The 23,271-nt window shown below is 39.7% G+C and overlaps 1 protein-coding gene across 1 annotated transcript; it reads right to left on the bottom strand.

Moving 5' to 3' along the window:
- Positions 1 to 810: 810 nt before the first annotated feature.
- LOC129768039 (condensin complex subunit 3) lies at positions 811 to 13,855 on the bottom strand. Its single transcript, XM_055769405.1, has 5 exons — positions 13,567 to 13,855; positions 12,251 to 13,053; positions 6,220 to 6,411; positions 3,747 to 6,162; positions 811 to 2,001 (listed from the first exon to the last, which is right to left on the bottom strand). The coding sequence occupies exons 1-5, from the start codon at positions 13,723 to 13,725 to the stop codon at positions 982 to 984; spliced, it is 4,590 nt and encodes a 1,529-aa protein (XP_055625380.1). The 5' UTR covers positions 13,726 to 13,855; the 3' UTR covers positions 811 to 981.
- Between the last annotated feature and the right edge of the window lie 9,416 nt (positions 13,856 to 23,271).

Here is a 23,271-nt window from a genome sequence, read left to right as displayed (position 1 = left end):
ATATTTGCGACGACAAATGTACAGTGTCGACGTCTGGTGGAGATATTAGTGCTTGGGAGGTATTCTCTATAAGATCAGAAGGGCCAAGTGCAGTGTAAAAATATAAAAGTTTGAATGAAAATTTTTACTTCATATTGTTTGATTACCTAACACATGTAGTCCTGACACTCACTTAACCATTTGTCGATGCATTTCCTGTTTGTTCCACAAATAATTACTATTATAATATAAAATCATCATTAGACACAGTTTTCGTCCAATGTTTCTGCGATATCGGAAAAAAAACCCTCTTATTTCATCACATAATAAATATTCGATACGTTAAAGTAAATTTTCATTCCTAATTTTGATTGTGAGAGCATGTTTATTCCTCCTGAATATCCATAATAATTTTCGCCTCCATACGAAAGCACACGGAGCTTAATGCCGTCTACACGAATATACTCTTCAAAATCAGAATTCGAATTGGATTACGATTCAAATAATACAAAAGCAAGAGCAGCAGGTTTTCCATTTTCATAGTCTCTATTTTTAGATTTTCCAAAACAATACTCGGAACTTGACAGTTCAGTATAGTTATATTGGTGAACCCGAGTGTCAACCCGTGAAACATCTCAGTGCGAAACTAACAGCTTTCGGGGCGAACTAGTGCGAAACTGAGTGAATAAAAAAACGTTTTGACAGCAGTTAGTGCGGCACGGGGGTTGAAACTGAACAAAAACGAATTCGCTATAAGTAAGCAGAAACAGGAGAACTTAATTGTAATATTATCACTATCATCATGACCAATATTGATCAAACAACGCAAAGCATTATTGATATGGTTTATTATCCCCACTCGGGTTCAACATTTTAAAAGTTTCATATAAAACAAATGGAACATTCTCAATATACTTAAGAAGCGTATCATAGAAATAAGATTATTCTTTCTTCTTTAATTGTTCACGTCATAATTGACACAATACCTCTGCTGCAAGTGCTTCACTTCTTTGCCAACTTCCGTATCGGTCTGGTGGGAGTCGAAGTGGCCCGTGTTGCATATCTCGCACTCAACGGCGTAACTGCAACCCTTTTGGACCGCACCGGTGTATTAGGAGTGGAATCAACACTGCTAAGGGAAGATTGAGAAGACACTGTTGATGGTACTTCTGAAGTCGAGGATGAGAGAGGCCCTTTTGATCGGCGAGTTACAGGGCGTTCCGCCACTACTCGTTCTTGAGACGTTTTACTGTCAGTACTGCTGCTGCTGACGCTACTACTCGGTTGCGATTCGCTACCGAATTTCGACGATGGCGACTCGTTTTTGTCTACAGCTCGTTGTCGCGTCAGCAAACGGGAGGATGCAGATGTATCGCTGGTGGGGAGTTTCTTAGTTGCACGTGTGTTGTTAGTTGGGGTCGATTTTTTGTCAGTCTGCGCAGGTTCGTTAGCTTTATCAAGAGTTCTTCTTGCACTTCGTGTTGGCGCTGGAGGTTTGGCAGAATTTTCATTGGATTTTGGCACTTTATTGGCAGACTGTTTTCCAGAGCCTTTTTTGGGTAGTTCCATTTGAGACTCGTTCTTATCCGGCTTACTCCTTCTGGTTCGCATGAAAGAAGTAGTTTTCTCCGAATCACCCTTCGCTCCCAAGCCATCGATTTCTTTATTTGTCGGTTCCTTTGACTTTCGTTTCCCCTTGTCGGATGTATCTGTCTCGGTTATTTTTGAATTCGATGCTTTCGGCTTGCTGTCAACTTTTTTACCATCGGCTCCAACCTTTAATGTTTTGGGTGGTGTCTTCTTCAGCGGTTCGATTCCAATGAGACTAGATCGCGAGGAGCCCGGTTTGTCAGCAGCGTTCGATAAAGATTTACGTGTGGACACTTTAGAGCTGTTAACCTGTACCCGTGCAGCATGCCGTGTCCGTGGTAACGTTTGCGGCGTTAGCCCCTTCGACTGAGCTATGGACTTTGCGGAAGCCTTGACCAGAGGTCGGAGTACTGAGCGGTCAAGACGAGCAATCTGCAGGTGGGAATTATCATTATTACACGGAAAAATGTTAGCAAATGGACGGATTTCGCGCCAACTAGACTAGACGTTGGCATGACCCTCTCAGAACTTAATGAAACTTTCTGGGCGTGAAGACCTTACCTAATTAAGCATCTTGGCATATTTGGTTCTCCGAAAATTTATCTAGACTAACATATAGAAAGGGCTAAATATTTTTGATGATTTTTTTTGTAAAATTTGTATACTCTAAAATGGTGAGACCTACAAAAAAGCTTGTGAATCTTCAATATTTTGGTTAGTGTTAAACTTATCTGTGCTTAATTTTTACTTTGGAACACACCTATTGTGCCAAATCACTGCCAAACAAGATTCATAAATCCGCTTTGTATCATCCAATGGATGGGTATATCCCAGAAAATGTGTTTTCTCTATTACTGTTGATGTTAACCGACGTAGTTCATTACGGTTACACTTGGGGTTGTTAATACCAGCACTACATTTGCAATTCTTGCAAATCCTGGAGATCACGGCTTGACTCATGTTGTTAAATAATGTCACACTTTTCTTTGTTGAATTCTGATGATTACGCTGAAACAAAATAATGCTATTTCTTTTCCGCCACTTTACATCCTTTAGGTATTTATACAATCCATTTATTAGTGTAGCGGGATAACACAATTATCCCTTATCCTTTTTCCATCAGAGTTACAACATTAAAACCTTAACGATTCCATTCCCACGCTATAAATTATCGTCATGCATGTTTGTTGGGCAAGTGCATTTTATGTCACTAGCTCACAGCTGCACCCGATAAATAATAACCGATCACCCTCGAAAGAATAACATTAAACAGAACCAACCAACTTCAGTCAAGTGTGAAATGACAACACACAGAAGTACCCAATACTCTTTGTTATCCGCTTTGTCACCGTTCGCGAACAGAACGCGTGCTTATATTCTCGTGTTGGCTCCTCCTCCCTTAGTTTAGAAAACTAGTTGTGTAGAGTTTAAGCAAACCAATGTAAGCCAGTATTTAAGCAGAACTTTGAACAAATATACGACAGTCTTTACATTAGACTTTACATTAGAGATACCATCCAATCAAGAGATTTTTGGCAGATGGCTATTGTTTGTGAGCTGTCGTTGCTCTCTGAATTGAAAGATAATGTATTTGGCTACAAAAACAAGCTGAAAACTGAAAACTTTAGCATTTAAGGGTCACCCTAAATCCATTTCTACCTGTGATTGATTTTTTTTATAACTGTGCACCAAAAAAAAGAAAATTTTCGACGAAAAATCTTAAAAAAGTTCTCGTTAGAAACTTTTTTGCCTTAAATATGCACAAGTTGCGATGTATGGAAGAGTTGTAGGGCACATATTTATCTACCATTTCATCAAAATCTGAGATGACCATTTTGAGAAAATCGACTTTTAGTTTTTTAAATCGATTTTTTTCAGTGTAGGATTTCAAAAAATATTTTTTCAGTATTTTTTCTGAAAATTAAATTATTTTCCTAAAACTCATAGATCACTTTTTTGAAGGTCTTACGATTTTCGAGTAAAAAAATAAAAAAAAAAATATCAAAAATATTTAGCCCTTTCCATATGTTAGTCTAGATAAATTTTTGGAAAACTAAGTATGCCAAGTTGCTTAATTAGGTAAGATCTTCACGCCCAAAAAGTTTCATTAAGTTCTGAGCGGAACATGCCAATCCCATAGACGAGTTGGCGCGAGATCCGTCAATGGTATTACTTACCGTAGCATTCGGTGACGCATCAACTGCTTCCTCTTCGTTCTTTTTCTCGTTTCTTCTTCGACCTAGGGAGGACTCATCGGATGAGGCGGAAATGGCTTCCTCACTGCTGCTATCATCAATAATTTTTCGTTTCGTCGGAGTTTTCAGGGTCGAAGTTGATAGATGTTCCTGTTGTTCTGCTGGCACCTGCGTTTCGGGAATTTCCAAATGCAACAACGACTGATCTCCGTCGATGCTGGACACTCCGGTCATATCTTGGGTGGAAGGAATCGCGAACGAATGTTCGTCGGATTTTTTCTGTTCATCCCCTGATTCTGTATCCGAGACCACAGTATCCGAGTGATTGTTTTTATCCGATGCTTTCGGTTGTTGTTGGCGTAGCTTTTTCGCAGCGGTTGCATCCGGAACTTTAAATATTTCTCTAGCAACTGTTTTTTCGCTCTGAGCTGTGGCGGCTCCAACGACGCTCATAGATTTACGCAGCGATACCATGCCAGATATGTTATCTGCTCCAAAAGTGGTGGGTGTTTTCGGAGCTTGAGGTGTTTCCGTAGGCGCAGGTGCCGCCGACTTGGCTGGGGATGATTGACTCAACAGGGTGTCGTCTTTTTGAAGGGACGATTTGTTGATTTGTGGTACCTCTTTATCTTTCGAAGGGATTTCTGCGTTCTCATCAGTCTCCTCGGGAGTTTCCTCTATTTCGGAGAGGGCGCCGCTTTCCTGAGTTTCGCCGGCTGGAGGAGCACGAGAGGACGAGAACGAGATCGGTTCGCGATACGTTCCTTGCAGCATTTCTTGAAAATCATTGAGATTCTTGATGATTTTTGGATCGAGAGACTGCTCTTGCAGAACACTTTCAATGCAAACTTTGAGATCGTTTTTCAACACGGCGTCATCGGATATTTCCAACGAAAGCAGCTCTTTCGTGAGCAGCTTGAGCAGATCCTTGTAGTTGAGATTATCGAGAATAACTTGTAGGAACGACATCGCAATCGTGTTGTGTGGATTAAGCCCCGGGCTGCAGAAAACAGGTTTTGTCGAATCAACCACAAACTTCAACACGTGTTCCGGTTTGACTTCTTGAAGCGGACTGTCGCTTGGGGCTTCCATAATAGTGAACAAAGTGGTGAGCAGCGCCTTCTGCAGAATTTCTTGTCGCTTTTTCACAATGAGACGCTCGAAGAAGATACCCAATATCTGCTGAGTTTTTGACTCTGTCGTTGGATTGAAGTATTTCAACAGCAACTTCGACATGATGTCCTGAGATGTACAGTGACCGTGGAGAATTAGGCGACAAAACCCGTCCACAATGGCCGAGCAGATTACATTATCCTCGCAGGTTTCGAAAAAGTGTGTCATCATGCGCATCAAATCCACACCGGTGCCAGTGTTCGAGGTGTTCGCATCGTCCTCCTGCTCAAGATAGTCCATTGTGTTGTACAACTGGCGGACATTCTTTCTGTTTCCGTCCTTTTTCGCCTCCACATCAAAATGTTCGAATCCATAACGATCCAACAGCTCGAAGATACCCTCGATTGAGGTCTGCCATATTCGAGTGCAATGATTGCGGAAAAACTGCTGATACAAAAGCTGGAAGGTTTCCTTGGATAACCCATCGTACAGCATGCTGAATGTGATGGAACATCTCAAAGCCCAGTCTCTGGTGGCAATTTCAGCCGACTCCACGTATCTACTGATAAAACTTTTGTACAATTCGCACACGAAGGGTGTTAACGTTCGAACAGTGGAACAGTTCACCATATAAAAAGCAATCTGCAAGCATTTATTAATGGTGGAGTTGGTGATCTTCTTCGGTTTCAGCATAGAGTCCCGAAATATTGTGCTCCCATCGCTTGCCGATGAAACCTCCATCAGGATAGGTTTCAGCAGAGCAGCATACTCATCATTAGCGGCGTTCAACTCCTCAGAAACACGCTGCGCTCCAGCGTAATCTTTCTTGTTAACCTTATCCATCTCCTGTTCCTTCAAATCCATAATTGTCAATCTGAGAGACGATATTTTCATTTGCAGATTTTTATCCGGATTCTTTTCCAGATATTCATCGACCATCGAACGAGCTGAGTTGGAAACATCTACCCGAGCCGGTTCCAGCACATCGTTGATCAGATCAACCAGAAACTTGAATCGAGTTTCCACATCCACTATCAACCGTTCAAAGATCGAGAGAATTATTTTAACGTTCTCCTCGTCCAGATCGCAGCAGCAGAGTACTTCCGCCAGAACCTGCTTCAGATACTCGCGACCAAATTCATCGCAGAAATCGTACGAGTCCACCATTTCGAGCAAAATTTGGAACATCGATTGGAAGTACATTTTCTGTAGTTTTTCGGTGATCATCGACGGGTCGTCCGCCAGCATTCGGATGTAGTTGCACGATGTGGGGTTGTTTGCGAATCTGCAACTGACACAGGTAAGTAAAACGTTTAGATTTTTGAACATAATAATAACTTACATTTTGATATAATTGCAAAAAGTGGTCAAATCCACCGACAAATTCTCCAACTCATCCGACTCGGTTTTGTGCAGAAAATCTAGCAGCGCTTGCCAGCAAATGGCGGTTTCAATAGTCAAATTCTCGATCGGAACAGTTTTGTCATCCTCTTTCATCCCCAAAACACTCATTGCGTCAACGATTCCGTACTTTCTGCAAAAATAAAATGAATCTATCATCTACCGTTTTGTCTCAAATTCCGAACACTTAAGCTTTGCTGACCATTAAATAGTGTCTCATTATTCAAAATGGTGCTGTTTCGTGAGAGTAATTAGATTTTTGAATGCGAAAGAGAAACACAACAAAATTGATCTGCAAAACCCTATCCATGGCAGAAAACAACAGTAAATATAATTATTTGACTCAAATTCCTAACACTTCTGTCTTAAATTCCGAACAGCACAAATGTACAGGAGTATTACGGCAGGGGTAGTTTTATCCACAGGATCTGTGACGAATAATTTTCATTTTGCAATCTATTTTTGGGAATTGAACATGGATCAGGAAAGTTTCACAATCAATGGTTTCTGCGTTCCATGAGAGCAGGCCGCATTTAGAAACCCATTGGGCTATATTTTTTGATATATTGATTCCGATAGTTTCGTTTCGAACACTCACGTTCCCCCCGACATTGTTTGTTTGCAGGCGATCTATATTAGCAGTATATAATTTCTTTTTTGGCATATAAACTGGACACAGACTAAGACGCATCAAACCTGAATCTTCAAATCCGTTGCTCCGTTCTCGAGTTACAGTCATGAGGAACGGACACCAAATCATTTTTATTTCTATAGAAGATAAAAAAAATTTGCTACAAAAATGACTTTCTAATTTCCCTTTTGGAACTTAGCCTGAGAGGCAATGAAGGTATGGAAAAAAAATAATTGTCGAATTCAAAGAACCGACCATGTACATTTTGTTTGGCAATGGAAAGGTCGATTTTCGGCCAAAAATTTTTTTTTCGAGATAACACCATATCTCGACGTTTCATGCATTTTTAAGTCATTTGGCAACGAAAAAAAATTGATTTTCCAAATTTCCTTTACTCGCCCCTTGGAAGATGTTCGAGGATCAAAAGATCTAAACTTTGAGCACTTTGACCATTTCCATTTTAAGGTGGTCCAAAAAATCAAATTTTTCCACTTTTTTCAAAAAATTACTTTTTTAAAAAGGTCATAACTTTTGAACTACTGAGCCAATTTAAATGATCGACATATCAAATTGACGCCATTCAGCTGATCTTTTTTGAAGAAATGCCACGGTTACACAAAATTTGAATTTTGGTTTCGTTATTATTGATTGTGTTTGTTTTTTATAATTCTCATGGTCTCGGGACTAAAGGCGCTATTTTTTTCATATTTTTTTGGAAACAATTTTTTGCATAACATATCTCGAAACCTGAGAGGCTTTTTTTTGTTTTTAAGTTATGATTTTTCAAAGTTTACCGTAATTATTTCGTAATATTTCATTGTATTTATTATTTATAGTTTTCATGGTCTCGGGACCAAAGGCACTGTATTTTTTTATATTTTTTTTGGAAAACAGAGATGTTTTTTACACAACATATCTCGAAACCAGAGAGGCGTTTTTTTTGTATTTAAATTATGATTTTTCAAAGTTAACCGTAATTATTTCGTAATTATTCATTGTATTTATGGTTTATAGCTTACATGGTTTCGGGACCAAGGGCGCTATATATTTTTTTATATTTTTTCTTCAATGCTGAGAAAAAAAAAGCTTTTTACGCAACACATCCCGAAACCAGAGAGAAATTCTTTTTGGTTTTTAAGTTTTTTTTAAGTTTTTATGTTTTGTTTTTAAAAATTTGTTTTCAAGATAACACAAGATCTCGACGTTTTATGCATTTTTAAGTCATTTGGCATCGAAAAAAAAACGATTTTCTAAATTTCCTTTACTCCCCCTTGGAAGATTTTCGTAAATCTCGACGTTTCATGCAACTCTAAGACATTTGGCATCAAAAAAACTTTTTTTGAAAGCCCTGATTTCTATGATTTGGGTGATTTTTCGATTTTCTAAAAACTTAAATTTTGAGATCTGCGACAATAGTAAATGCCAATATTTTGAGCCAATATTTTGAAGAGGGTATTTTATTGTGCAAATCAACAATTCGCAGGGAGTCCCGTATGAAAAATCGATATGGTGATTTTCATTGGTACCCTAAACCATGGGTTTTCAAAGGGTGCTCCGCGAATTTATAGCAAATGCTCCCACTTGAAAACCGACCTCGAGAAAAACATTCTTTAATTTCATTTCACTGGGCATATAGAGATTTATCTTGTTTACTCCGGCTCAAATCGGCTGTAACTAGATCGCACAGCCGAAATAGAGTTGTTCCTAGTTGGGTAATAACAACGCAAATAATATTTGTTTTATTGACTAAAAAATTCAGGTGCTCCGTCAAATATTTTTGCTATAAAAAGTGCTCTGCCATAAAAAAAATCTGAAAACCCCTGCCCTAAACCATACGTTTTGCCTTGTATTCCAAAAAAAAGACCAAGTCCCAGAGTGTAGATTATTGAAAAATTGTTTCGAGATGACAGTGGATCTCGACGTTTCATGCAATTTGAAGACATTTGGCATCAAATTTTTTTTTTCGAAAACCCTTGCAATAAACTTATTACGAACATTAATTCATTTTACATGTACGTACAGACAAGCAATTAGCAATGATACAATAAACAAAAAAATCATCACAAGGGTTCCCACACATTTACATTTTTGATTTCTTCTCCATGGTTGTTTGACGAGGATATCCACTTACCATGGTTCAGGCCACTGATGGGGAATCCGCCCCGTTCGAATATGCCAACTGTTCTATTCTGTTCTTATCCCAAAGGGGGAGGAACAAGGATCTTCGATTTGATCACAAGTTTTTGTGTAGATTTTAGAATACAAATCGGCATCTTTCAAAAAAACAGCATTGCAATAGTTCGTGAAGGGTCTTCGCCAATATGTTCTGGAGATTCTCGTACTTCGGGCAGATACAGATGATGTGTTCGACCGGATTGCATATTCGGTGAGGTTTGGAGACGGTTTTCAAGAGGCTTAGCACACCTCTTCTTCACCTCGTCGAAATGGTGCTGGAAGCTCGGGCTGCAGTCGACCACCAATACCAGGGTTTTCAACGTTCTACGGCGAGGAATGCGGTCGTTGTAAATTTTGACTCCCGGATTGCAACCTTAGTGTTTGTGTCTGCAGGCAGGGAGGTCAAGGGTATTGGCCGGTATCCTTTCATAGAGCTGCTGTTCTGCCCGACCTTGGGGTTGGAACAATAAGTTTGAACAACCAAAGAAATGGATTCGAAAAACTCGCCTGAAGCATCGAATGGTACGGTGAATGGTACATTCACCAATTTCAGCCGCAGGTCCAAAACGACTTCGAAGGCTGGAGCCAGCGAACACGACCAGATTGATTGACTGGAGGGCATCCTCAGCGCGGCAGGCAGTGCGTTCTGGAATGATTATACTTCTGTCATGATATCCCATTGACGATCTGAATGCACGTCCTAATTATTAAAACTTTCGATCTCTTCTTGGTGTGGAGCTGTCGTGTCCTGTATATCGTCAGTTGCTGTTGTAGGTCTTTGTTCTCGTTGATAGCTGTACTCACATTACCTCCTGGTGAGTCTGGCGTCGTTAATACAGAAAATTTAAATAACCCAACAACCAATTCTCTCTGTTATGAGGTGGGTTGAGTATTTCACCACGTCGAACGTTGATGAAGTTCGATCCAGCAAATTCTCTTATTGCTGTCGCAAGTAATAGTTTATCCGTAAAAAAGAGCGCCATCGCTGGATCTGTTCTGCCGATTCTGCTGTTGCTCCAATTACTTCTGTTGTTATTATTGACAAAATTGTTGTTGCTGCTGTTATTGTATTTGGGACGCCTCTCCCGATTGAGTCTGGTTTTTCTATTTTTCACTGCTCGATCATATTCACTCCAGTTAGCTTTACACCTTCTCCATAATGTATAGCGTCCATTAATCCATCTCCATCCACAATTTGGAGTTTGATCTGATGTTGGAGCGAATAAATGTAAATTTAAATTCTCAAGATCGACCGCTAAGTTTGGAGAAGGGCGTTGGAATGGGGTGATTATTTTTTTTTGTTTAAAGGGTGTCCAACATCAAATTGCATCACGAAAAAAATGCTGTAAAGAACTAAACATTTCCAATTACCCAGATGCAGACGAAGCCTCATGGTTTCATCATGCATGATGAGAATTGCGTCAAGGCGGACTTCCAGTAGCTTTCGGGGCTACTGTTCTTCACCGTCTAGCACAAGTTTGATGTTCCGAAGTAAGGGGAAACTTTCAAAGTTTGTCAATAAATACATGATTTGGAAAGCGATCTGCCCATGTGGCAAACGGAGTGCGCTGTTCGTGACTACCGGGACTGTAAACGGGCAGATCTATCTCAAGGAATATCTACAGAAGCGTCTGCTTCCTCTGTTGAAGCAACACGAGGACCCTACGATCTTCTGGTCGGATCTAGTTTCGTGCCACTATTCAAGAGCTGCCCTGGAGTGGGGTCACTTTCGTACCCAAGGACATGAATCCACCCAATGCACCGGAACTAAAGCCCATCGAAAAATACTGGGCTATTATGAAGCAGGCACTACGGAAGCATCCCAAGGAAGTGAAATCCGAGGAAGACATGAAGAAAGAGTGGATTTCCGTACAGAAGAAGCTTCAGTCAAATGTTGTATAGAACCTTATGAGTGTAGTTAAGAGTAAGGTGCGAGTATACGGTTATGGTATTGAAGTTAAACGAAATAGATGTGCCAAAAGCTTACTAATGGGTTATATTTTATTGTCTGAATGTTTGAAAAAGATCGGTCATCTAGATCATTTTCTACAACCTTTTTTTTCGTGATGCAATTTGATGTGGGACACCCTTTATGTAAACTTTGATCAAGGTCAGATTTAGAATACGAGCCAATGCCAAATATCATCATAAGGCTCCTTTTTATAACATCCTAGTTAGACCTCCATAGCTCTCTGGATTTCATGAAACTTTTTCAGCAGTGCCGAGTGATTAGTGACACATAACTGTTTCAAGACACTCCAGGATCTCCACTTTGATGGTATGGGTTTCAAACATAAATTTATCAATAGTTTTCGAAGAAAAGCAAGAAAGGGAATTGGTGGAAGTTGAACTGCAGGTTTTGATTGTGATCAGTTCCAATACGACCGCAATTCACATCAAGAGTCTGGTTTGAGATCTTGATGTAAATACGGAACAGTACACACATCCTTGCTATTGTTTCTACTATTATGCTTCCTATGTTACAGACAATAGTAATAGTTTTTGTAACATGGAAAGTAGTTTTTTTTAAAAAAAGGTAAAAATTGCAAAAAAACATTTTCAAAAAAATGCAAAACAACGTTATGATTTTGTCGTCAAATACATTTTTGGTATCATTAATTACAGAATACTAATCGGCAAAACTACTTTTTCCAGATTGGTGACGAAATTTTTTAATATTCCCTGATTTTCAAGGTTTGAAGAATTAGACTATTTCTGTATTAGTCTGAAAATAGTGTGTTTTAACATCTACTGTTTGGAATTTAAATCATGCGTCCAAACTTGATTCATATTACAAACACTACTTTAATGCAAATTTACATGAAGATTCCAGCAAACCAAATAGTAGAAAAACCAAATACAAAATCTGGAAAACTAACGATGCTTGTCTTTTGCGGCTTCTGGTAACACAAAACATTTTACTACTGGTTCTGACTGTCACTTTTTTACGAATATTTATTATTATGAATTGTAGACCGTATCGATACCTGTAAATGATGTTATACGAAAGAGTGTTCTCCAAGAATTGTCGGGGTTTCCATTATTCAAATAATTATAACAATAAAGCTCAGTAAATTTACATTTAAAAATGAAGTGTTCGAAATTTTAGACTATGCGGAATATGAGTCAAAACGATGTGAAGTTTCCAAAACTAATCTAAACTTACGAAAATATCTCGAACAGCGCCAACTTGGCCGTCTTCCGAAACCGCTCCAGCTCCTTCTCGTCGGCGTCAATCTTCAGCGCCTTCACGAACGCCACATAATTCTTCTGATAAGACTCGAACCACTGTGGGATCAGCACATTTCGTACAACCTTTCGAACAGCCTCCGAGTGATCGTTCAATCCCTGTTCCAAGAATGTCAAACGATGCGCGACTTTGTACTGCTTCACCGGGTAGCTGCTCATCTGCAGATACGTATGGCGACGAACGCCCCCCTCCACGTCCCACAACCGTTCGATGATGTATGGAATCGTTCGATAATTGCGTCCCAGCGAGGTGATAATGGTTTGTCTCACCTTAGACGAAGGATCCGTTTCCAGGTGGAAAATATAAGCCCGAAAGACAGAATCATCGGGGTCATCGGGGTTCTGCAACCGTTGCAGTGCGAGCACAGCTTGAACACGCACATTCGGTGCCACATCGCGCATCCGTTCCAGCATGTAGCGCAGAATTTTATCGCAAATATCGTCATCCAGGGATGCCTCCGGCCCCATGGCATTCAGCACCAGGTTGACGAACTGGCATATCCGGAAGCGGACGATAGCTGCCGGGCTGATAGTGCCAAGTAACCAATCAAAAACCGAAACTATTATGGGATGGGTTTCCGGCTGCTCACAGTAGTCCGGATCGGCAGCGAACTTTGCGCAAAGCTTCAGCCGCCTGTTGGCATACTCATTCGCTTCTTCGTGCTGCATCGAGCCTTTGAGCGATTGAATGAAAGATTTCATAAACGACTCATGGGTGATCTGGTCAAGTAGGAGAAAAGACATAAAAACAATAAGTTGTCAATAAAGTCGTTACACCCAATATTTTCGAACCGAGGTTCTTGGTTCAGAAATCCCTGAGAACGAATGAGCTTCGAAGTTTTCAATGAATATTTTTGCTTTTTTCATAAAACGCGAGAATCTTGCTCCATACATGCTGCTGCTCTAGCAGGAATCCAATTCGCACTTGAGATTATTTTAAACAAGGCTACAGTCTATCTCTCGGTTTTTAGATAATGATTTGTCCTATCGAGCCGTGAATATTTTTTCATAAAATGTTCTTATATTCTGGTTTTCTTGTCGTCGCATCGGCACATATTCTTTCGAATCGAATTCGCAAATGCAATTCGCACAGTATAGTTCTATAGCTTTATTTCCCTAAAATAACGCCACATAAAAACAGTAACAGATGGACCTCCGAACAATTAATAAACACAGCTCGATTTAAAGCTGTTACCCACCACGGTCCTTGGCAGCGTCTCCTGCTCAACTTACCGTCGGATATATGCCCTTCAGCTCCTTAATCAGCTTGGCATGGCTTGTTTCGCTTTCCTGTCCGTTGAGTATGGTTTGAATTACAACGATGCTGAATTTCGCTTTTTCCGGCGAATTCGATGGTGCCACCACCTTCACTTTGCGCTTACGAGGTGCCATTCTTTATCGACATTTGAATGAATCTAGTTTTTAGCAAAATATTATGGCAGTTGAAAATTTGTAAACTAAAAGAAAATAAATCCACTGACGCCGTTACGCAGCTCGGGTTTGCATCAGGACCAGGGGTGCCAGAAATTTTTTGCCTGCAATCAAGACATGGAAAAAAATGATTAATAGGCCCTTTGAATTTCATAGCGAATTTGTTTTTGAGCCTGGATTAGTTCCAACCAAGGTTCTTATATATATGGTCGGTGTTAAGTCAGAGGGGACCAAGTCGCAAAATTGAAAATTTCGAGTTATTGATTACATTTGCTTTAGCATTATGTAATGTAAGCTTCTTCTTGAATGGCACCAACGTTCCCAGTAGAACTTTGGCCTTCTCAACGTAGGTATTACTTGCGTCATTTTTATTAGTATTACTTAGTTGAGATTTCTATGCCGGAAAACACGCCTTGAATGTACTCTGGAGTGGCAAGCTCTAGAATACGACCACAGTGCAAGTCGGACGAAATTTCTTCGACGAATGTCACCCGGCCAGAACGGGAATCGAACCCGAATTTGACGATCCTATAGACGACTATTGTCTAAGATGATTGAAAATGGGAAGTTTATGCTTTAACATGTTTACCGTGCAATCATATTCATGCCTGTAATACATGGCAGAGTTATTATGCTGAACGCAACCAAATGGTTATGTAGTTCCAACCCCACACTCCTTCTCGCTCTAATTTTCACAACAGAATAGCACACCTTGGCTCACAACTGTTAAAGCCAGCGCTACACGATGCTACGAACACCCTCGAATGTTGGACGCTCGATGATTCGACGCATCGTGTAGTCGACTGACGAGCTACGAACCTCCAATGTCGAGTGTCGAATATTCGCGTTGGAAGGTAATCCGTTCGTTGTGGATTACCTTCCAACGCGAGTGGCACGAGTCAAAGGATTTTTGTCATTCGTTGATTCGACACTCGATGACATTCGGTATACCCTAAGTGGTGCGGACTCAATCCACTTCATTCTCAAGCAAAGTCTTGCATGTTTTCAAGCGATTTCTTGCAATAAATTCTCAGACCACCAGAGATGCCAGATTTACAAATATGTTTGTAAATTTACAGACATATCTGTAAAACATTCATCACATCTATTCATCACATCAAAAATATTTGACTCACCATATGACATTTTTCCATAGTTTTAATACAGAAAAGTTATTATATTTAGTATATATCAATACACATGACGTTAGACCAGCGATACTCAACCTGCGGCCCGGCAGTCCTTCTTGTTGGCCCATCTGGTGTGTATGATGTTTGGAACTCATACACATAAGTACTTTTGCCTTGACATCATTGCAGACGAAAAAGAGGATACGGTTATTCACAATTAATGAACAATTCTCGCGTAACTTTTGAAAAGGTCCAATGTAACATTTTCGCCAACTCGAGAAAAACGTAGTTGAAGACCCGAACATTATTTCGCGAATTGTCTTAAAAGCTATCAATCTTTATCACTGTTTTCACCACTAGCTGTCAAGAATAACTTCGTAAAACCAATCGTAACTATTGTTCCGTGATTTGAGATTAAGGTTGAAGCCTCGGAGCGAAAAATGTTACATTGGACGTTTTGACTGCCCGCGTTTGCACATTGGACATATTACGTTGCACTATAAAAATTTGAAACTAACTAATAAACAACAATCCAAATATCAGCATTTCGTTCTAAAGACTGATTACTATTGTTATCACTCGTTGAATTGCACTGAAATCGATAACAACACCTGTAAGAAACAAATTCCAAAACGACCGAAGTACGACTGCGAGTTGTTTTGACTGCTTTGTTACTTCGGACGTTTCGGCCGTCGGAGGAAAGTGGCGTCCGAAGTAATAGCCGGGTGCTTAAAATTCGAATCTGTACATTGGATATTTTTTGTATCGGCGACAAAAAGATGAAGAAGATAGATACGTGAACGATTGTTTTTGTAATACATTCAATGATTGAAAACTAATAGCGTGCATCCATTAACTCGATTTGTTTACATTTGTTACATAGGACCTTTTCAAAAGTTACGCGAGAATTGCATTCTCTGCAGGTAAGGAAAAATCTTGAACGAAAATTGTCTCTGATAATTATTTTCTGTTCTAGACAAGATTGTTTTGCTGAAATGCAAGGAGATTTATTGAAAAATAGTTAAGTTAGGGTCAGGACTATGCAACCTATGTATTTAAACAACATCGAATAAAAATTTTCATTCTATTTTCAACAACTTACATTTGCTTTCGGGTCTGCTTATGACGAAATATGGGTTACTGTTCGATATTGTTACGACAGACATGGTTCATGGCCGTGTGGTGGTCTAAAACTTGTATAGCCTTGCATGGCGGATGGAAAATATACACTGCATTTTTTTAAAAATAAAAAAGACAAGACCGCAAGCCTTGGTGGATGTCCAATATATCAACGGAGAAATACTGTGTTTTATAAAAATTAACAACGCGTATGTTTGTGTATGTATGTGTAGATCGTTGAAACATTTAAACACACTTACAGCACATAAGTTATTAAGTGGTCCGAAAAATCATTTTTTTCCACTTTTTCCCAAAAATGACAAATGAAAATTAATAACATTTGAATCACTGAATCGATTTAGATGATCGACATATAAAATTGACCTAGCCTTTTATAAAAAAAATATTTAACTTGCGAAATACATAATTATATTTTAGTAATTATTGATTGTAGTCGTTTTTTATTTTTTTTATGACTTTGGACTAGAGGGCGCTATATATTTTTATATTTTTTCTTGAAAGCTGAGGATTTTTTACACAACATATCTCGATATCAGGGTTGCTATTTTTTCGTTTTTTAGATATGATTTTAAAAAAAAATCATTTTTCCCCATTTGTCCAAAAATAACTTTCTGCAAAAAATCATAACATTTGAACTACTGAACCGATTTAGATGATCGATATATTAAATTGAAGCCAATAAGCAAAACTCACACTTGCGGGAAGATTGGATTCTAGTAGCATAGGTCTAGTTTAGTCACATATGAATATTGATCGAAGACTTAAAACATGTTAAATTTACAAAATTCTAACTTAAAAACGATAATTATAGCATCTCTGATATCGAGATATGTTAAGTAAATACTCCTCAGCTTTCCATAAAAAATATAAAAAAATATAGCGCTCCTATCTTTAACCGAGAAAACTATGAAAAACTAACTGAATCCATAATTACAAAAACAAAATTCAATTTTTTCGCAAAAGTAATATTTTTTTAAAAAATATATCTCGTAAGCTTCAATTTGATATGTCGATGATATGAATCGGTCCAATAGTTCGAAAGTTATGACTTTTTGTAGTGGGAAAAATGGGGAAAAATTGTTTTTCGAACCATCGATTAGTTTTGCAAAATCATATTTCAAAAACGAAAAAAATAGCATCTCTGATATCGAGATATTTTATGCAAAAGTTCTCAGCTTTCAATCCATTTAAAAAATAGGATCCATATTATATGCAAGTTAAATATTTCTCAATTAAAGCTCATTGGCTTAAATTTGATATGTCGATCATCTAAATCGGTTGAGTGGTTCGAAAGTTATAAATTTTTGAAAAAAGTCATTTTGGGAAAAAGTGGAAAAAATGATTTTTGGGATCACCCTAAAATGGAAATGGGCACCCTAATGACAAATTAAAAAAATACGAGTTTAATGTTTTGCGATAAAGAACAAAATTACCACTTTTGACGAAGAGCTGAGAACAACTATATTAGTTTGGCATGGAATGGCTGTATATATATATATATATATACAGAATACAATCTTACGTGCATCGTGATGTACAAAGTATTAATGAATAAGTGAAAATTAACGTTAAAAGACATTTATATAGATCTGCACACTTTTACAGACTTTTCCACATTTTTAACAGACATTCACATGTTTTTACAGACTTTTTTAAAAAATCATCTGGCAGCTCTTCCTTCCACTTTTTATCGAATATTTCCAAATCGCAGGAGTAAACATTTACGTGACTCTGACTTTGTTTGTTTTTATTACGTTCGGAAAAACGTTATGACAAAGAGAGGGGACATTAAAAATGCGTTGCTCAGTGAAAGGCTGAGATGGTCTTTTAGAGATGCAATGGTTAATTAAACAATTGACGGAAAAATGTAGTTCGTTCATTTTATAATTTTACTTATTTTTGCCCTTGACAACAATACCTCTTTTATAGTGTTGATTATCATAAGAAAAATAACACTCCTGATCGTTGGATCTCTTTTGACATTTCAATTGGATCTTTTTTGACAGCCGTTTTGATTCAGTCCGCACTACCTAGGGTATACCGTTACACGCTTCGTCCGAATATATCTTTACAGATTGGTTTGTTTACAAGTTTTAGATGAGGGAACTATGAAATTGATTTATAAAATTCAAAATATTCGGCAAAATATTGCAGTTTCATAATGTTGATTTCAAGCATTTTTAATTTACAGCCCGATATCAGTACAATTGCTACGGCAGCAATTTCTATACTCGCATCGTCATCCAGTTTCCTAAAGTTTTTGATGGTAAATAAAAACAATAAACATTTGATCCAAATACTCACCGATTGTTTGGACCGATTGCATTGAATCGAACATTCACTTCATCGTGTAGCAGCACATTCGTCACAACATTTTTCGATTCATCGAGTCAAATGTTTGAGTCCAACATTCGAGTAAAACGTTGCACTGAGAGAAATAATTAGTAAATATAACGAATTTTTTGGTAAATACTACCAATCTATAGTCATTTTCGACCGTACTAATAAACACATATGTCAAGCAGAACCATGATACGGAAGCCCAATATCGGCTACATTTTCTCGCCGAAAATGCACGTATCAGAATTATATCCTTATTATACCTCCGTATTGCCTTATGGGAACAATGAAAATGGTTAATACGCGCTTTTCTCACCAATTTTCAGATATGACAATATCCAAGCTTACTAATGTTATCGAGTAAAATATACTAAACTCTGGTAGGGATGCGGGTTTGTTGACAATATGTACAAAAAATTTGTACATTCTATTAATTTTCCATTACCAAATGTATTTAGTAGTTTTCGACCGAGGATTTTTCTAAGGGTGGACGAATCGTGTAGCGCCCACAAAGTCAGGCGCAAATTGAGACGCGTATAGCGCGAGTAACTTGCCGCGATATAGCACCTGTTTTTTGTGGCTAATGAAAACAGATAGAACGGTGCAAATTGGCCAGATGACGCGGGATTGTGGAGCGGGTGTGAGACACGACTCGCGTGACGCTGTGGCTGAACCACAGTTTCTCGTGTTGGTCGTACCGGTCGGGTGATTGTGTTAGTAAATAAATATATCGCGCAAATCTGTGTGAATCAGACATTATATGCGAATGGCACGTTGTTTACACCAAACTACGACTGAATATGCGCTCCAGCACGCTACCTTTGTGGCACGTATGAGTCGTGTTGGTAGTCTCGTGTTCGTTTCCGAGCGCTATATACTTCTCAATTTGCGGCTAGCCTTATTTGATTGGGAAATATTTCGAAATTATTCAGTCATAGTGAACCAAATCATAAAAATGCTTCATTTGGTTCAGTCAGAATGGATCATGTACTTATAGGCAGCCAAATAAGAACCTTTTTTGGCATGATACCTGATGTTTTTTTACAATTATCACACGTCAAAGTATTGCCAGAGAATAGCTAACATTTCTGAGTACAACATTGAACGAAAAAATTAGATGCTTTGAAAATTTCAGAACACTGCACTTCAAGCTCGTTTTTCTCGAAATCATGTGCATAAAGGTTACTAGGTTACTATTTTCAACGACAACTGTTTATTTATTATATTGCTTCAAATACCTTCGACGAAATCAAATGTAACCATACCAACGTAAGTAATAAGATAAACAAATCCAAACCTTTCGTCTTGCCATTCCTCATACGTCTTTTCTAAATAGTGTAAATTACTAGCCACCTGTTAACTTCACATCTTGGTTTGTACCAAGGTGTTGTACTATAAGTGGACCGGAATGTCAAAATTGCTGTTCGGCCATTGCTCGTGAAAAAAAATTGTTTACAAAACAAATCGTGCAGGGGCAAGGGGACGAATGATTGTCTTGCGTTGCTTTCTTCAGAAATTCAATTGGCTTACGCCGAAAAAAAACAAATGGCTTCAGTATTCTTGGACATAAAGGGGGCCTTTGATTCTGTTTCAATAGAGGTCCTGTCAGACAAATTACACTCTCGGGGTCTGCCGCCTCTATTGAATAATATGTTATATAACTTGCTTTGTGAGAAACATTTGAATTTTTCTCACGGGGATTCGACAGTAAGTCGGGTCTCCTACATGGGACTCCCCCAGGGCTCATGTTTAAGCCCCCTTTTGTACAACTTCTATGTAAGCGACATCGACAATTGCCTTACACAAAATTGCAACCTAAGACAACTTGCAGATGATGGAGTGGTGTCTGTCGTAGGATCAAACGAATCCGACCTGCAAGGACCCTTACAAGATACTTTGAACAATTTTTCAACCTGGGCCATTGGGCTAGGGATCGAATTCTCCACGGAGAAAACAGAGATGGTGGTTTTTTCTAGGAAGCATAGACCAGCAAAACCAAAGCTTCAACTTTTGGGTAAACCGATCACTCATGCTATGTCTTTCAAGTATCTTGGGGTCTGGTTCGACTCCAAATGTACTTGGGGGGCCCATATTAGGTATCTGAGTAAAAAATGCCAACAAAGAATAAACTTTCTCCGTACAATTACCGGCACCTGGTGGGGAGCCCATCCCGAAGATCTTCTAATGTTGTATCGAACAACTATTCTCTCAGTGATGGAGTATGGCAGTTTCTGTTTTCAATCAGCTGCCAAAACACACCTCATTAAACTCGAGCGAATTCAGTATCTTTGTCTCCGTATTGCGTTGGGATGTATGCCCTCAACGCATACCATGAGTCTCGAGGTTTTGGCAGGCGTACTCCCACTAAAAGATCGCTTCAATTTATTATCTCTTCGGTTCTTCATTCGGTGTAAGGTTATGAACCCATTGGTGATCGGAAATTTTGAGCAGCTGATCGAGCTAAATTTTCATTCTGGATTCATGAGCTCATATCATGAATTCGTCTCCATGCAGGTTGATCCTTCTTCGTATATTCCCAACCGTGTTTGTTTTCCTGACTACATCAATTCCTCTGTGCATTTTGATCTGTCCATGATGCAGGATATCCATGGAATTCCAGATTATCATCGATCGGGGATCGTTCCTACGATTTTCGAAGCAAAGTATGGGCGTGTCAATTGTGATAATATGTACTTTACTGATGGGTCCTCTATGAATGAGTCCACAGGATTTGGAGTGTTCAACAAATTTTTTAGCACCTCACACAGTCTTCAGAATCCTTGCTCGGTATATATTGCTGAATTGGCAGCGATATACTGGGCGCTGGACAGCGTCGCCTCACGACCTGTTGAACACTATCACATTGTAACGGATAGTCTTAGCTCTGTCGAAGCTATCCGTTCAGTGAGGCCGGAAAAGCACTCGCCGTACTTCCTTGAGAGAATACGAGAAATTTTGAGTGCTTTATCCAGACGCTGTTATGTCATTACCTTTGTCTGGGTCCCTTCACATTGCTCAATTCCGGGTAATGAGAGGGCTGACTCATTAGCAAAGGTAGGTGCAATTGAAGGCGAAATTTATCAGCGTCAAATCGCCTTCAATGAATTTTATTCTTTAGTTCGTAAAAATACCATCGTTAACTGGCAACGCAAATGGAACGAAGATGAATTGGGCCGGTGGCTCCACTCAATTATCCCTAAGGTTAGCCTCAATCCGTGGTTCAAAAGTCTGGAATTGAGTCGGGACTTTATTCGCACCTTCTCCCGACTCATGTCCAATCACTGTTCGTTAGACGCGCTGCTTTTTCGTTTTAATCTTGCCGACAGCAATCTCTGCGGTTGTGGCCATGGTTACCACGATATCGAACACGTTGTTTGGTCGTGCGAGTTGTATCTTGTCGCCAGATCGAACTTAGAAAACTCCCTTCGGGCTGGAGGAAAGCAGTCCAATGTGCCGGTGAGAGATGTGTTGGCTCGGTTAGACCTTGATTACATGTCCCAAATATATGTTTTCCTTAAAGCTATCGATCTTCGAGTGTGATTGTTTATACATCCTTTTCCCCTCCTTTTCGTCCTTCGCGAGCTATCGGTTCCCTTCCTACTAACATTAGAATAAGTTAAATTGTAAATACATATTAGATGTAAGGATAGTTTTAAGAATTGAGTGTGAAGTGTCAGTGTGAATGAGAATGTGAATGTGAATGTGAGTGCGAGTGTAAACACACATCTCCTTACATCCCATCCTTTTCCTAATGAAAATGTGTCACCCTTCTAAACTCGAGTCGACCGCGAGTAATCGGTTTCCTATTTCATTAACCATAGAATTAAGGAAACAACATGTTGATATATGCTAGTTGAAATATAGTTAAGAGTTTGGCTCCATTAAACTTATGTAACTGAGCCTGTAAAAATAAACGGATTAATAAAAAAAAAAAAAAAAAAAATGGTTCTCAAATGGGGATCAACATAGGGTAGGAGCCTGCCTGTTGGTCTCAAATGTTCCTATCTCACGCCTCCACGAAGATCATATGACGACATTTTTAGATCGGGCGTGAACTGGAAACACACACCTGGTCTTGGCTCCGAGAACGGGTGTCGAAAGTGGCTAAGTGAGGGGGTGCGAGCGAGTCAGAGCGCTATATCTCTCCCGGGGAAGGCCTCCCGGGTCATGGAGGCCTTGCCAACCCGCTGTCTCCCGGGCAAAGGAGATACACCCAGAAAATGGAGCTACGTTCACGAAGAGTAATTAGAATGCGATCACCCGAGGAGGGTCCCCGAACTGGAGCTGGTCCTGGAACGGGCGTAAGAGCGAGCGGCCAGCGGCTGGAGGGCGATGTGCAAGAGCGGGCCACCAGCCGGGTTCAACCCGAAGAGCTACCGCCACACGGAAACAGCAGCCATCGACATCACCCAAGAAACGCTGCGCCTACGAGACGTGTTGCGACTGCCAGACGACAGTCGTCCACACTTGTGGGTACCACTAGGCGCCGGATCATGTGGACACACGAAATGAATGAATTCGTGATCCGCGCCTATTACATCTGCACTGCTTTGGAGACGGACATGAGCGGTCGCCCTCGAATACTAACAATGTTCGAGGAAGCGTATCCAGAGTTCGTCGGGAGGCTTGATCAGAACGCGATGAACGCGAGGCGTAGAGCGATAGTACGCAACAACATGCTCTCCCAAACGCAAATCGACGAGATCAAGCAGCAGGTGCAGAGAGAAATAAGCTCCAGGAACAACAGAGCAAGCGATGTGTCGAGACGAAGTTCAGTACGGCTGAGCAATTCATTCGCGAGTGGGGCACGCGAATCAGCACCAGTGGAGGCCACAGTACTACAACCCCCTGAGCCGGAAGACCCACAGCCAGATCAACAACTACTACGCGATCTGGT

Source organism: Toxorhynchites rutilus, chromosome 2, assembly GCF_029784135.1.
Source record: "Toxorhynchites rutilus septentrionalis strain SRP chromosome 2, ASM2978413v1, whole genome shotgun sequence".
NCBI lineage: Eukaryota > Metazoa > Arthropoda > Insecta > Diptera > Culicidae > Toxorhynchites > Toxorhynchites rutilus.
This window is presented reverse-complemented; position numbering and strand designations above follow the sequence as displayed.

What these genes read in the sequence shown, in the direction of transcription:
- LOC129768039 (XM_055769405.1), bottom strand. Translation starts at nt 13,725, where the DNA reads ATGGCACCTCGTAAGCGCAAAGTGAAGGTGGTGGCACCATCGAATTCG. An exon ending in TGAAGGGCATATATCCGACG is followed by an intron (nt 13,054 to 13,566) that starts GTAAGTTGAGCA and finishes CTACTTGACCAG; the next exon opens with ATCACCCATGAGTCGTTTAT. An exon ending in TTTTGCAATTATATCAAAAT is followed by an intron (nt 6,163 to 6,219) that starts GTAAGTTATTAT and finishes TGTCAGTTGCAG; the next exon opens with ATTCGCAAACAACCCCACAT.